Raw genomic sequence first — 17,076 nt, forward strand, 5'->3', positions numbered from 1 at the left:
AGAAGAACATTATCTCGGTGTTACAACTGGATAAGCAGGGAGCCACAATTGAGCAACTATCTACTCTTTTACACTAGAAAGTTCTCAAAGAAGTGGAATGGTACTTATCTACTGTTTTCTCGCTACCAAAAGTTTCAGGCTGCCAGAACAAACGTGGGGATGAATATAAGTGCCTCAGGAGAGTGAATGCATGAATACGACAACAAGCTGTGCTCTGGGAAGAACAATTCAGAGATATGTAGACATCCACACCTGAATCTAGTAGGACCTCAAGTGTGGTCTCAGTGCTCTAGCTGCAGCCAATACATCTCAGGAGCATTCATTATGATAGAACCTTTGCCTTTTTTAAAGAATGTATTGTTCCTATCAAAACTAATATCCTATTGTTTTTCAAAATAAAGGTAAGAGACACAGCGGTAAACTAACTTGAATTCATCTTATTATGGGGGTAAACAATTATTGTTCTATAACATCAAATGCTTAAAAGAACATTTCTTTTATACAGTTGACAGCTACAGGTTAATATTTAAGTTAAGCAGATTTTTATGGGAATCCAACTTCTGAAGTGAAAATAGTTATCACTGTTTATGCAGAAATATCTATGATTGATCCCATTGCTAAAGAGTAAATTTAAGATACATATTTTATTTATATGGTATCAAATGCTATAGTAACTATTTCAAGGGCTATTACTGTGTAAAAAGTTAAATTCTATGGAGATAAGAGTTTTCAATTACAGTTTTACCTTTATCCCTCTGGAGTTCATCTTTGGAAACTGCATCTGCACAGGCATCAAAGTATTTCTGTAAAGTATCAACTTGTCTACACAAGATGTCTCTAAAGGTTTCCATTTCTGCAAGCTTCTCACGTAAGCTATGGCCCTTCTGAAAATACAAGAGAAAAAAGGCTCAAATGCTTCTACATACTCAGCAATAGTTCAATGCCAAAAAAAAAGGATTTCTGCAATTATGAAGAACAAATTCTTCAAGTACGCTAAAGACATTCCAGATATCAGCAGCTATGAAATACTGTTAATGTAAGAACAACATAAGAAACTATATAAAAGTGTTTCTTACTCATTTTGTCCACTGGTCTCAATTTTTCCTCTTGACTGCATCTGCTACTTTAGAGCATTCAATAAAAGTTTATTAAAACCACGACCTTGCATGCTACCAGGTTTATGCCTATTTGCCTGAAAACAGTCAGTTCTAGTTTAAAATCTTTGTTCTAATATTTACTCCCCCCTTTCTTGTGCTGCTCCTCTTCTGCTCTCCCAGAAGTACAGCCCATCCAAGTTCAAATGTTAAATATTTATAGACATGAAACAAGGAAAGCCATAATTTGTCAATCAGTATTAATCAAATTTGTTAAGTCACAGAATCAGCATTTCCTTTCATTTAGAAGCCCTGATATTCTCAGAAGTACACTAGGAAACATTAATAAATCCTCCCACAGGTTTGATTTTCTTGCCATTTGAAAATGACACCATAGTTTAAGAGGGACAACTGCACAGAGGCATGAAAAAGCTTCCTGTATGATCTGTTCATCATCACATGCTGAATTACTAACACTAATAATAAACCAAAGATTTGGGGTTTTTTTCCTATAATTGTGTGAATAAGTCTTCACATAGCTTATTTCCTTTCCAGTTGTGTGTGTTATTTACACACCAATACTAAGAAAATGTTATTCACTAACCTTGAACGAAGAGGTGGATGTTGCAGAGTATCCACTTGCTCCAGAAACAAGAGACACCATGGAGCCATGGCGTCGTAAACTTGACTCTGATCCATAGCCAGATTCAGTCTAAAAACCAAACCACACACAAAACTAGAGTGCTGAGGCTTTTAATAAAAAAAGAAATAATGAAAGCAAGTTTAATGTCATCTCCTCTAAAACCAGCCCATTTCTTTCTTGTCAGGAAGCAGCAGGGGCTTAATAACTCAGATTGTGTCCGCAAGTTTAAGATGTTGATGTAGCATCTGTAAAGTTACTATTAATCTATTTTTTGTTATCATAATGATCTGGGAAAAAGTAGTTATCTGCAACTTATTATGTGCCTCCAAAAGAGCAAGACAACATATATTTAAGGGTTCAAAAAAGGGGTAATGTTTCCATTATTTTGGTATATGTAATCCCTACCAAGCAATTTTCACATAGCATTCAAAAAACCTACAGTACTCTAAAATTAATCAAGGGATTAACATGACTCAGTTTGAAGACAATCAATCAACAGCCTCAGTTAATCCTTCCAATCATTCAAATAGTGCCATTTTAGTTTTAAAAGCAACAAAATAAGTAGAGATCATAGAAAAACAGATAATTACTGCTATCAATTTTTTTTGCTTGTTCCAGACTTCTTTAGCAATATTCTTTATACTAGAATGAAATTATTTTTGACAAAGAACAAAAATCTACATAAAACAAGGTGAGATACTGAAAGCAAGAGGAAGACGACAATAATAGTAACTAATTAAATAATGCAAAAAATGAAAAACATCTCTTGATTAAAATAGCATGAAAAAGATCTAAAAATATTAAGTTTGACAAACGTCCTCACAAGTGAAACAGAAGCAGATACTGAGGAACTGGAAGAAAAATATTTCCCTAAAGGTTAATGTAAAATGGCCCATGCATGGCAAAGGAGAAGAAAAACCCTGAAAGAGAACATAAGACAGTGTTGGAAAATCTCATTCCCTAACTACTGTACCAATTAGTCTTCATAGTATGAAAATGTAAGAACTTTAATAGGATATATAGTTTACATTGTATACTGTATAGTCATGGTTAAGTAAGCATGACTAAAGGACCCCAGCTCATTGCAAGGAGAAGGACAGCCCCCACTGAAGAATAAAGGATACCCCTGGACTATCGAGATAACACTAGCATCCTAGCCCCTCTAACACCTCTGTGAAACCCTCCCATTAACTGGCATCATAGACAAGTAACTGTAGCAAGACCAACTCCAGGGACATCTAGATCAAGAAAAAAAGCAGATGGATGATGATGACATAGAATTATAGTTGCTTTGCAAAACAGTAGTATGTGTGTGTTAAGTAGTGATTGGTCAAATCATGTTGCATTTCAACACTTGAAAGGTATAAGAACCATGTGTAAAATCGCATTCGGTGTGCCCCAATTTGAATGGGACACCTCATGAGCATGAATAAAGAACTACTCTTGTAATTCTATACTTTGCATCCTAGCCTCTCCTCTCTGTTGGCATGGGCCAGTTGCGAAATTTTTGTGACAAAAGAAACAGATGGTTCAGAGTAATATCCAAAATACTGTTAATAGATGAACTTGATCGAGTAGACAGAGAATATTGTGAAGGATCTTTGACAGGAATAAGAAATTCTGTAGTGGCAGAGAAATTCAGATGGGGCAGGGAGAAGGGGAGACAGAACAAATTATATGGAACAAGCAAGAAGCAATGATGAAATTCTAGCTGTTGTACTTATGTGGAAAAATTAAAAACGGCATAGGCTTTGGGAAGGCGGGACAGTGCTGATAAATTAAGATGCAAATAAACTTAAAGAGTATTAAAAGCAAGGAGAAAGGACAAAAAGTTGAAGTTGGCTGAAATAGGATGTCGTGGTTTAACCTGGCAGGCAGCCAAATACCACGCAGCCGCTCACTCACTCCCCCACCACCACAGTGGGACAGGGAAAGAATCGGAATGGTAAGAGTGAGAAAAACTCGTAGGTTGAGATAAAGACAGTTTAATAGAACAGAAAAGGGAAAATAATAATAACAATAATAATAATGATAGAATATACAAAATGAGTGATGCACAATGCAATTGCTCACCACCCGCACTGACCGATAACCAAGTAGCAATCACTACTTTCTGGATCACGCCTACCATTCATATACTGAGCGTGACGTCACATGGTATGGAATACCCCGTTGGCCAGCTGGGCTGGCTGTCCTGGCTATGCTCCCTCCTCCCAGCCTCCGCGCTTGGTAGCATGGAAGCTGTCCTTGTCTAGCAGGGTACTCAGCAACAACTAAAAACATCAGTGTGTTATCAACACTCTTCTCATACTAAATCCAAAACACAGCACTAGGAAGAAATTTAACTCTATCCCAGCCGAAACCAAGACAGTATCCACCCCTTGGTCTATACCATTTACGTCATGCTTAGGTTTCACAGTTTCTAATACATTCTAATTAATCACCATCACCTTTCTTGTCTTTATATTCATATATACAAACAGATATCATTCCCTTGGTCTATGGGCCATAGCTCTAAAATGTCCATTGAGTTCATTTAGTCCACGACTTTGGGCTCCATCTGACATAACAGTCTTTCATGGCAGGAGAGATGGTGTGTGGTGTTGGACTGTTGCATCCTGAAGCCAGTTCTGATTCTATTATTGCTGCGCTCGTCCAGTTCAATCATCGTTGCACTTTGCTCGGTTTCATCACAGTTCATTCTTCATTAATCTGCTTTGGTGGTTTTTTTTACTGCTATACCATTGATAGCAACTATAGAAATAATGATATACAATATCATATAACAATTAACATCATACAATCCAGTTCATTGGCTATTTTCACCCAAAATCAAATCCCCTTGAGGTACACATCGGACTTCCCCATCCTTTCGCATCACCCACCAAGTGCACCCAGGTCCTTGAGCAAAAGCAATCCCACGGATGGGTTTTCCCTTGCCAGACGCAGGAGTAACCCAGACTGTCTTCCCCAGCCTATTTTTTATGTGCACGACAGGGACTTTATCTCCATCTACAGTACGTAAGAGTTTTGATTGGGAAGGGCCAGCTCGATTGAAAGATCCCCTGGTATTGACTAACTAGGTGGCTTTTGCTAAATGTGTGTCCCAGTGCTTGAATGTCCCACCACCCATTGCTCTCAGCGTAGTCTTTAGCAGTCCGTTGTATTGTTCGATTTTCCCAGAGACTGGTGCATGATAGGGGATGTGATAGACCCACTCAATGCCATGCACTTTGGCCCAGGTGTCTACGAGGGTGTTTCGGAAATGAGTCCCGTTGTCTGACTCAATTCTTTCTGGGGTGCCATGGCGCCATAGGACTTGTTTTTCAAGGCCCAAGATGGTGTTCTGGGCAGTGGAATGGGGCACAGGATATGTTTCTAGCCATCCGGTGGTTGCTTCCACCATGGTGAGCACATAGCGCTTGCTGTGGCAGGTTTGTGGGAGTGTGGTATAATCAATCTGCCAAGCCTCCCCATATTTATATTTTAACCATCGTCCTCCATACCAAAGACGCTTTACTCGCTTGGATTGCTTGATTGCAGCGCATGTTTCACATTCATGGATAACCTGGGCAATAGCGTCCATGGTTAAGTCCACCCCTCGATCACGAGCCCATCCATATGTTGCATCTCTTCCTTGATGGCCTGAGGTGTTATGGGCCCACCAAGCTATAAATAATTCACCCTTATGTTGCCAGTCCAGATCTACCTGAGTCACTTCAATCTTAGCAGCCTGGTCCACCTGCTGGTTGTTTTGGTGTTCCTCAGTGGCCCGACTCTTGGGTACGTGAGCATCTACGTGACGTACTTTTACAACGAGGTTACCTACCCGGGCAGCAATATCTTACCACAATGTGGCAGCCCAGATGGGTTTACCTCTGCGCTGCCAGTTGTTCTGCTTCCACTGCTGCAACCACCCCCACAGGGCATTTGCCACCATCCATGAGTCAGTATAGAGATAGAGCACTGGCCATATTTCTCATTCAGTAATATCCAAGGCCAGCTGGATGGCTTTCACCTCTGCAAACTGACTCGATTCACCTTCTCCTTCAGCAGTTTCTGCAACTTGGCGTATAGGACTCCATACAGCAGCTTTCCATCTCCGATGCTTTCCCACAAGGTGACAGGACCCATCAGTGAACAGGGCATATTGCTTCTCATTTTCTGGTAGGTTGTTATACAGTGTGGCCTCTTCAGCACGCATCACGTCCTCCTCTGGCTGGTTCCAGGTAAGGCCATTCTCCTCGGCTGCGGTGTAGAGCACATTCTTTACATCTTGTCCTGCCCAGACTGGCCCAAGGCCTACTGCATGAACTATCTCCTGTTTAATTTGTTCAAAGGCTTGTTCTTGCTCAGGGCCCCATTTGAAAGCATTCTTCTTCCGGGTCACTTGATAGAGAGGGCTTACAATCAGACTGTAATCTGGAATATGCATTCTCCAAAAGCCCACAACGCCTAAGAAAGCCTGTGTTTCCTTTTTGCTAGTTGGTGGGGACATGGCGGTTATTTTGTTGATCACATCCATTGGGATCTGACGACGTCCGTCCTGCCATTTTATTCCTAAAAACTGGATCTCCTGTGCAGGTTCCTTGACCTTACTTTGTTTTATGGCAAAACCAGGCTTCAGAAGGATTTGAATTATTTTCTTCCCTTTCTCAAAAACTTTTTCTGCTGTGTTGCCCCATACAATGATGTCATCAATGTATTGCAGGTGTTCCGGAGCCTCACCCTGTTCCAGTGCGGTGTGGATCAGTCCATGGCAAATGGTAGGGCTGTGTTTCCACCCCTGGGGCAGTCGGTTCCAGGTGTACTGGACGCCCCTCCAAGTGAAAGCAAACTGCGGCCTGCACTCTGCCGCCAAAGGGATGGAGAAGAACGCATCAGCGATATCATTTGTGGCGTACCACTTGGCTGCCTTTGACTCCAGTTCGTATTGGAGTTCTAGCCTGTCCGGCACGGCGGCACTCAGTGGCGGTGTGACTTTGTTCAGGCCACGGTAGTCTACTGTTAGTCTCCACTCTCCATTAGGCTTTCATACTGGCCATATGGGACTGTTAAAGGGTGAGCGGGTATTGCTGATCACTCCTTGGCTCTCCAGTCGACAAATCAACTTATGGATGGGAAGCAGGGAATCTCGGTTGGTGCGATATTGCCGCCGGTGCACTGTTGTGGTAGCGATTGGTACCTGCTGTTCTTCAACCCTCAGCAACCCCACAACAGAAGGGTCCTCCGAGAGACCAGGCAAGGTGGACAGCTGTTTAGTTTCCTCCGTCTCCAGGGCACCTATACCAAAAGCCCACCGGTACCCTTTTGGGTCCTTGAAATACCCTCTCCTGAGGTAGTCTATGCCAAGGATGCACGGAGCCTCTGGGCCAGTCACAATGGGGTGCTTCTGCCACTCATTCCCGGTTAGGCTCACTTCGGCCTCCAATACAGTTAACTCTTGGGATCCCCCTGTCACTCCAGAAATACACATGGGTTCTGCCCTTTTATAGCTTGATGGCATCAGGGTACACTGTGCACCGGTGTCTACGAGAGCCTTATACTCCTGTGGCTCTGATGTGCCAGGCCATCGAATCCACACAGTCCAGTAAACCCGGTTGTCCCTTTCCTCCACCTGGCCGGAGTCAGGGCCCCTCTAGTCCTGGTCATAGTATCCGTTTCTCACTTCTTGCAAACGCGAGTCCGGAATTCCTTCATTACAATCCAAAGTAAGATCAGCCCTTCTACTCTGTCTGGGGAACTGTTCACTGGAAACTGGACCGTCGTGAGACAGGTTTTTCCTGACAACTGGAGCAGCATTTTTTCTGGGAGAACCCCCTTGTGTCATTGTTTTTCCTTGCAACTCACGTACCCGTGCCTCTAGGGTCGAGGTAGGTTTTCCATCCCACTTCCTCATGTCCTCTCCGTGGTCACGCAGGTAAAACCACAGGGTGCCCCGGGGTGTGTACCCACGATATCTCCTCTCTTGAGCAGAGGGACGCTTACTCCTAATGGCTGAGACACTGGCCCGTGCAGGTGGGGAGCAGGACATATCCTCTTTGAGTTGCTGGACCTCCTGAGACAGTTTCTCCACAGCAGAGACACAGGCCCGTAGGGAGGAAGAGAGAATTTCTTCATATTGCCGGAGTTGGCCAGCCAGTTCATCCACTGTTTGTTCCTCTCCATCTCTCCAGGTCATTACTGCCAATGAGTTTGCGCGTGACGCTGGTGCACTCCATACAAACTTCCGCCACATGGGTCGGGTGCATTTGACTTCATCTGGGTCTTTGGATAACTGCTCGTTGTTCAGGTCATCATAAACCACTTCCAGCACGGCTAATTCCCTCAGATACTGGATACCTCTCTCCATGGTGGTCCACTTGCCTGGGTGGCATATAACATCTTCCTTGAAGGGATACCTTTCCTTCACGCCTGACAGGAGTCGCCTCCAGAGGCTGAGGACTTGTGCCCCTTGTCCAATCGCTTTGTCAATGCCCCCTTCCCTAGAAAGGGATCCCAGCTGCTTGGCTTCCCTACCCTCTAATTCCAGGCTACTGGCCCCGTTATCCCAGCATCGGAGCAGCCAGGTGACAATGTGCTCGCCTGGACGACGACTGAAGTCTTTTCGCATATCTCGCAGCTCACCCAGGGATAGGGATCGGGTGGTTACCATCTCATTTACGGGTTCTGCCTCCTCCTCCTCCTGTTCTCGTGATGGCCCTGGTTCATCTTCATCCCTTACTAAACTAGCTGATTTTCTTGTGCATTTTCTTTTTTGTATAGGGGCGACTGATACCAGCATGGGTTGGTTCTCTGTCACAGGGGGCGGAGTAGCTGCTGTGCCTGCTGTGGGGGGTGGGGTAGCCACTGTGCTTGTCATGGGGGGTGGGGTAGCCACAGGGCCTGTTGCTTTGTCATCAGCTGCAGAGACATTTCCTTCCCCTTGGGGGTTCTGAGTGGTGTTAAACAGGGCTCCGTAGGCGTGGGCCAGGCCCCAGCACATTGTAGTGATTTGTGTCTCCCTAGAATGGCCAGGGTGACAGCATACTTTTTCCAAATATTGTACTAATTTTTCAGGGTTCTGCACTTGTTCAGGGGTAAAGTTGCAGAACACTGCCGGTGCCCACCGTCCTAGGCATTTGCCCATGCTATCCCACTCACCCTGCCACTCATAACTATCCAGCCTTGGGGCAGATCTCTGGATGACATTCTTGAATTGATTACTAACCTTGGATAAAACCAAGACAATATTCCCAAGGAGTACCAATAGATGTACCTTAACTACCCAGGGATGTTCAAGGTACTGACAAGTTATTTTAACAAAGGAGACGACATCATAGAGGAAGGTAGCGAGGGTGCCATTCTCTATTTCCTCCATAAAAAATCTCTCGGAGGAAAAGGTATAATTGCTAATGGTCTCCATGAGGTGGTACCCAAAATGCAGAAACGGCTTCATTACAAATCCCAAATACCAAATAACCCCCAATGCCGGCGTTTTAGTAACAAATCTCCCAGGCAAAACATCATTAATCACGGCAGAGCACAGCAGACTACAAAACCCAAATCCAATCTTTAACAGGTACAGTAAAAACAAGAGCATGTTGCAGAACAAATTAATATGTTAACAGATATAAATTCCTTAACATGCTCTAATTAATCTGTTGTTATCTCAACCCTTCGCTGCCCCACGTTGGGCGCCAAAAAGGACTGTCATGGTTTAACCCCAGCCAGCAAACAAACCCCACGCAGCCGCTCGCTCACCCCCCCACCTCCGGTGGGATGGGGGAGAGAATCGGGAGGGCACAAGTAGGAAAACTCCCAGGTTGAGATAAAAACAGTTTAATAATGGAAAGAAAAGAAAGTAGAACAGTAATAATAACAATGAGAACAACAACAATAATAGAATATACAAAGCAGACAATGCACAATGCAACTGCTCACCGACCACCGACCGCGTGTCACGAACGGGGGGCGAGCCCCACCCCCCACCTGTTTTTTATACTGAGCATGATGTCACATGGTATAGAATACCCCATTGGCCAGCTGGGTCCACCACCCAGCTGGGTGTATAACAAATCAAATAATGAAGCTTTGATTAGGTTTTTTGCAAATACTCAAGTAAGGCCTTTTGGCTCTTTATATGACTTTAAGTCCTCCAAAGGCTTGACAAGTGAAAACAAAGCAGGTAAGGGAATAAAAGGATTTTTAAAGGAACAATTAAGAGTTTTAGGCATACAATACTATAATTGAATTTCAGAAGTGTTTAATAAGCATAAACCTCAAGAGAGCATTTTATAAGAGTCTCACAACACCTTGAAGCATCATAAAACATTTCTGTTTAGATTTCCTCTAAATGCAAATCTAAACCAAACTTCACTGTTTTCCTGGTAACTTCAATGTTTACTTAATCATATGCTACAAATATTAAGATGACTTTGAATGTGCTTTTACTACAGTCAGTTTGACAGTGGGGACTCATTCTATTTTCTGTTTAAGTTTTACACACTAGAAAGAAGGTAAAATTTCATTTCAACGGGATATGACTTAATGAACAGATCAATTTTAAAATGTAGCCAAAATATCCATTGCATTGAGGTCAGAGCATTTTATCTAAGGACAGCAAATGTTTTCTGATTTTCTCCTTTAAGTGAGCAAGACATATCTATGCAAAACCTGGATTTAAGCTTAGGAAGTGAAATTTCTGAATGTCCCTATTTGAAGATTTAATCAAAGTCACATCTTAATAGTACTACTCTAGTACTTACAAGAATAGATGTAATCTTAGAAGTAGAAAATCTCATTACTTATATTCTGCATTTGAATTAAATCCTTTTCTTCCGACATTACCCTTATAGTCAATGCTCAGTTAATTTTGTTCACAAAATAAAAGCTGAGGGGTGAAAGTAAAAAACCTTCTTTTTATATCAATACGTAAGCTTGATTTTTTTAAAGGTACCTTTTCAGCAGTATGTTTATTTGACTGTCATTTATGCTTGTGATTAACAGTTCCATTAAGCAGTTTATCTATTGTTATAAATGATTTAGTCCCAAACAGGATTCCAATTTAAGTTTACAATTTATTAAACGAATAGAGGCAAGCAAACAGCGCTGGGTGCGCCAGGAGCCTCCACTCTACCAAGACGCGCACCCCGTACAGTTCCTGCCTTCGGTTTATATCCCATCTGCTAATACATATTCATAACTATTCCACGAATGGCGTATCTTCTTCGGCGCATGCCCTCTTGCTTATCACTATGCAGTTAGCAACAAAACCGGTTTGGTGGCTTTTGCAAGAGGCAAGAACTATACATGCCCTCTTGCTTAGCAACAAAACCTGATTGGTTGCTTTTGCAAGAGGCAAGAACAGAAGTTGAAACTTAGTTTCAAAGATAGGGCTCCTCCACCCAAACAACCAGGATGCAGAGGCGCCACAGACACAACCCCCAAGACAGTTCGTCTGGAACAGACCCGATGAACTACACATGCCCTCTTGCTTAGCAACCACTAGCCTGCGGCTATACAAGAACAATCAGACATATACAGAGAGGGTCACATTTCACCATGCGGCCCTAGCATTGTTCTATATCGACACGAATCAAGTGAACATATTTCACAATCCCTCATCTTCTTTTTTTTATGGTATTGATTCGTGTTGTTGTTTCCAATCGAGTCAATATTTGCCGAATTGGTATCAATTTCGGATCTTCTTTTGTTTTTATTATCATACTGCAGATATCTGCATTCCTTGTATAACCGAAACAAGGTATTAAACATGGAATTATTAACAATCCTCCACATATCCCCAATACAACTATTCCGAACTGGGACATATGCAATTTTCTTCATTTCTTTTACAAGCTCATTTACAGCTTTTCCCTCATCATCAATTTCTAAACAACAATTACTAAGATTAAATTTTCCACAAACACCCCCTTCTTGTGCTAGCAAATAATCCAAAGCTAAGCGATTCTAATACAAAGCAGTTTTTACAATTAATCCAAGTGCATACAAATAGATTTTTAGCAACTGTGGGAATTTCATATTTCACTCCTGTTTCTATTTCATGATAAATTGAGTTCACCGATTCCTTTGCCTTTTCTTTTATTTCAATATTAATGTGAAAAGATTATTAGAAAAGGCTGTCTGTGTTTCAATTTTTGCTTCCTTTACACTTCTGGGGTAAACCCCAACTGGATTCTGTACTCCAACAGACACAACCCCACCCGTTTTTTTTTTTTTTTTTTTTTTTCACAAAAATCGTAGCAATAGGGTGTCTCCTTAGTTCTGGGACATCAGTTGTTTGCCGTAGTCAGGGTCAAGGAACTCACCCCAAGTAGGATTAGAAGAGGTCCGGTAAGGGTCATAGTGATGGCAGTCACAGCCCAAAGGGGTTGCAGCCCTTGGCAGACTTTTTCAAGCCACTGCACTAGTTTACTAGAAGTCCGGTAAGGGTCATAGTGATGGCAGTCACAGCCCAAAGGGGTTGCAGCCCTTGGCAGACTTTTTCAAGCCACTACACTAGTTTCCTATCCGGTCTTGCCCTCTTCTTTAATCTTAAGGGGTGGCCTCTTCCAATTTGTATGCTATGTCCCAAAAATCTGGTGTATTCTGTGGATAGCCTATTGTTATCCCTAGGGGATAATGCTTAACTGATCACCAATTTTTACAGGAGTATTCACAATAAAATTCCCACAGCAACTTAGCTTATACTCTTTGATTAAGGCCTCTTCAAGTTTGTCTGATGGTTAGCTTAGTTTCTCCGGGTGCAGATGTGACTCTCCACTCCTTCACTGGACCCTTTACTTGCAACACGTGTGTCCATCCTTTTTCGGCAGTTCTCACAGCTGTTTCTGTAGTTAATAAAACAAGAAAAGGTCCTTCCCAGAGGGGAGATAAGTTTCCTTCTTTCCATGTTTTTATTAGAACTTTATCTCCTGGTTCCAACTGATGAATTGTAAATCCTAAAGGTGGTGTTTGGGCCACCATCCCAATCTCTCTTAATTCTTTTAATCTTTTTCCAATGGTAATTATATATTTTTGGATACTATGATCCTCAATTACATTGTTCCCCAAAGGCATTCCTTGAGAATAAGGCATGCCATATAACATTTCATATGGCGATAATCCAGTCTCACTATGTGGTTTAGTTCTTATGTTTAAAAGTGCCAATGGTAAGCATTTTGTCCAGGGCATTTGTGTCTCAATCATCAATTTAGCTAATTGTTGTTTTATTGTTTGCTACCTTCCCCGAGCTTTGTGGGTGCCATGGAGTGTGGTATTCCCACTGAATACCTAATGATTGTTTATTATTTTAGAAGTAAAATGTGTGCCCTGGTCAGAATCAATGTACTGGATTATCCCATATCTAGGTATCAAATGTTCCAATAAAATTTTTACCACCATCTGTGCTGTAGCTCGTGCTACAGGGTAAGCTTCTACCCATTGCGTTAAATGATCTACTATTACCAATATATCTGTAAGCTGTTTTTCTCCCTCCCGTGGCTGCTTGTCGAAACACTTTCTTATTTACCTTTTGACAAGTTAAGCAACCTTGTGTAATTTGCTTTGCTATTTCAAAAATTCCAATACAGCCAAATTGTTTAAGGAAATGATCACTTAACGCCTTTGTACCCCAATGTGTTTGCGCATGCAAACGTTCCAATATTTGCCTGGCGTAGGCTTTTCCAATTTTGTTTGTTCTTCAGGGGTAAACTTCTCTCTTTCCTCTCGTCCTTCTTCGCTGGTGTCCTCCTTTGTTTGTAATTTAATCTGCAATTTGTCCCCTTGACTCTGAATGCTCAAGTTTAACTTCAAAATCAAATCCCTTCCTAATAAATTGTATTCCGCTTCAGGGAGCAAAAGTAAATCATTCCACTAAAAAATAAAACTTCCTCTTTATGGGGACCAATTAATAATTTTATCAAGGGCTCTGTTGATGTTGATGTCCCCAGAAAATATAGCCCCTGACACCCCTAATCTTCTTTGAACATTTCCCGCTTACGGCAGTTCTTCTGAACATGTCCCCTCTTGTTACAGTAGTAACAGACGGGAGTTGTAAATCTTTCTCGATAAGGCTGTCCCCGGGGTGTCTGTTCTATTCTTTTTTCCCTTTTCTCTCCAGATGGAGTCTTATCTTTTTGACTTTCTCTTACTGCTGCTACAAAAATTTTTGCCTTTGCTTTCTGTTTTTCTTCGTCCCTCCTAACATAGACTTTCTGGGCCTCTCTAAGTAACTCCTCTAATCCTCTTTCTTGCCAGTCTTCCAATTTTTCTAATTTCCTTCTTATATCCCCCCAGGATTTAGCTACAAATTGTGTTCTAAGGAGTGCTGTCCCAGCCACTGTATTCAGACCAATTCCAGAATACATTTGTAGGTTTTTCCTCAACCTCTCCAACCATTCTGTTGGAGATTCGTCTTTCCCTTGTTGTTTATTAAATGCTTTATTAATGTTTTGCCCTCGGGGAACCGCTTCCCTTATTCCCTGTATGATTAACGTTCTCAAATCCCTCATATTCTGTCTTCCTTGGGGTTGTTGATGATCCCAGTGGGGATCCACATTTGGCCATTTCTGATCTCCCGGGGGTCCTGCCTGATTCTGTCTTTCCCAAATTCTCATTCCAGCTTGTCTAATCATTCCTCTTTCCTCAGCAGTGAATAAGATCCCTAAAATGGACTGTATTTCTTCCCAGGTATAGGTATTGGGGCCTAGGAATTGGTCCAGTTTTTCAGCTACTCCGAGGGGATCATCTAATAGGGTCCCCATTTCTTTCTTGAAATTTCTTACATCTGTGGTATTTAATGGGACTGCCACAAACCCTATGCCTCCCTGATTGCCTCCGAGGGGTACTTCTCGTAAGGGATATAGAGAAGCTCCCTCAGATACAGCAGTCCTACTTCTCGTACATGCAGCCGGAGGGCGATCTAATTCCGGTGCTGTTGGTACTACGGCCACGAGAGGGGGAGCCGCCGCCGGAGATGGATTGTTAGGAAATGGGAGGCGGCAGGTTATCCAGCGGCTCCCATTTTATCATCTTTTTCCTTTCCCTTTTTGTTTTTATCTGCTTCTTCTTCCTCAAACCTTTCATCTGTTTTTAATGTAAGTATTGAGGCTGGAAAAGGATGTGAAGTTCTGATCCATAATCCTGCATAATCACTTTCCTCCTGACTAAAAGGTTCCTTTGAATTAACATATATATTTAAAGCCTGGCAAATCCAGTCTTCAAAAGATCCAAAAACAGGCCAAAAGACATGTGTTCTTAAAGGCTTCTTCGGCCATTCAACCATGCAATATTGAACCAATTTTAATTTACTTTTTCCTTTTCTGGGGCCCTTTCATTCCAATTTCTAATTATTATTCCTAATGGACTTTCTGATGGTATGTCTGGTAATTTGCTCCCTTCCTTCTGGTCCTGGGTCTTCGATTCTGTCTGACCCATCTAGGAATTTTACTGTGGCAATTCCTACAGCCCTTGGTTACCAGTAAGAGTGTCTTGCAGGGGGTTTTAGGACCTATCACCCACCCACGAATCCTATAGGAATCGCTTCGGTCCTTCACCGGCCAAGTCCCTCACGGGAGATTGGAACCGCGGTTAGAAGACCTCCACAATCGCTTTGGAACTAGGTTCCGTCTCAGTCACACTCTTACACACACACAGGCAACCGAATCCCACCCAACCGAACGGTATACGCCTTAAATACTTACGACTCCGTCATCTTCGTTCGGATCTTCGCGCGCAGAATTACGGGCAAAATAAACTGCTGCAGCCGGCAAGAGAGCTCATAAAATTCAAATTCTTTGGCCAGTAAATAAAAATCAAATTCTTTGCTTGCCCCTATTCAGGTTCAGGATGGTGTTAGTCCCGACCCGACCCGATCAGGAGCCACCAAATGGTGGGGCGCCCCTCCTAGATCAAGTCAGAATTCAGGAACCAAGACGCTCCCGGACGAGCCCCCAATTGTTATAAATGATTTAGTCCCAAACAGGATTCCAATTTAAGTTTACAATTTATTAAACGAATAGAGGCAAGCAAACAGCGCTGGGTGCGCCAGGAGCCTCCACTCTACCAAGACGCGCACCCCGTACAGTTCCCGCCTTCGGTTTATATCCCATCTGCTAATACATATTCATAACTATTCCACGAATGGCGTATCTTCTTCGGCGCATGCCCTCTTGCTTATCACTATGCAGTTAGCAACAAAACCGGTTTGGTGGCTTTTGCAAGAGGCAAGAACAGAAGTTGAAACTTAGTTTCAAAGATAGGGCTCCTCCACCCAAACAACCAGGATGCAGAGGCGCCACAGACACAACCCCCAAGACAGTTCGTCTGGAACAGACCCGATGAACTACACATGCCCTCTTGCTTAGCAACCACTAGCCTGCGGCTATACAAGAACAATCAGACATATACAGAGAGGGTCACATTTCACCATGCGGCCCTAGCATTGTTCTATATCGACACGAATCAAGTGAACATATTTCACATCCATGTTTCTGAATTGTATACAAGACAGCTGTATACAGCTATCAGCTTGCAAACCCTACCAATAAAAAGGTGCTAGATAAAAAGCATTTAGGCAGTTTTAACTATTTGCAACCAAGGAGCAAATACAGCAGATTAAACAGCAGACCAAACAGCACACAACATGAATCCAAAGTGTGTGCATTTACAGATCATGTTCACAAAACTGTCTCAGACAGTTATGGTTTAGTAGCCAAAGGGAAAAAAATGAAAATTACATCAAGAATACTTATTTGTCAGAAGAACCAGAAAACAAGTATTGCTTTATAACTGATGCATAGACAAGTCATCCAGCTCACAGCAGGCACATGCAAGCAGCTTAACACAAACAATGAAAGCATGCATCAAGCAAAGCCCCACCATTCTACTACCACAGAGAGCAGGTCACTGTCGCATTTGTCTTGCAAAGCAGATTATCATTAATTATTCACTGCAGAAATACTCAATTACATTGAGAAGAGGAATTTTACGCAATTTTTCATTTCCCAAGATAAAAATTGGAAAAGCAGGTAGAGTCCACGTGATAGAAGCCAACAGTCTCTGCTTGAAACAAAATAACTTGCAGAGGTTGTATCAATTCTTAGCATCAAGCACTAATGCTAAATTACCATGCTCAGTATATAGATGCAGTTCTTTGAAATTCCATGCATACATCATAGCTTCAAAGCTACACTCAAAACTGGGATTTGTTAGTACATTGCAACACCTTCAGCTTTCTAAGGCGGTGTATGAAATCCATTAATCCTTTCAAAATGCTTTTTCATTATGATAGACAAGAGGAAAGAGCCACATGATCCAAAGCTTCATGTGATTCTTTACTGGAGCAGGTGCTGGTAT

The 17,076-nt window shown here is 42.3% G+C and overlaps 1 protein-coding gene across 6 annotated transcripts in view; it reads right to left on the reverse strand.

Moving 5' to 3' along the window:
• The window catches only part of LOC142074849 (ceramide transfer protein-like), a 139,862-nt gene that overhangs the window by 41,510 nt on the left and 81,276 nt on the right, over positions 1-17,076 (reverse strand). For all 6 annotated transcript variants that reach the window (XM_075135751.1, XM_075135750.1, XM_075135753.1 and 3 more), the window contains exons 4-5: positions 1,699-1,806; positions 746-884 (exon numbers count right to left, since the gene is read on the reverse strand). In XM_075135751.1, coding sequence (XP_074991852.1) covers positions 746-884; positions 1,699-1,806 — 247 coding nt within the window. The remainder of the gene's footprint in view (positions 1-745; positions 885-1,698; positions 1,807-17,076) is intronic.

This window comes from Calonectris borealis, chromosome W (genome assembly GCF_964195595.1).
Source record: "Calonectris borealis chromosome W, bCalBor7.hap1.2, whole genome shotgun sequence".
NCBI lineage: Eukaryota > Metazoa > Chordata > Aves > Procellariiformes > Procellariidae > Calonectris > Calonectris borealis.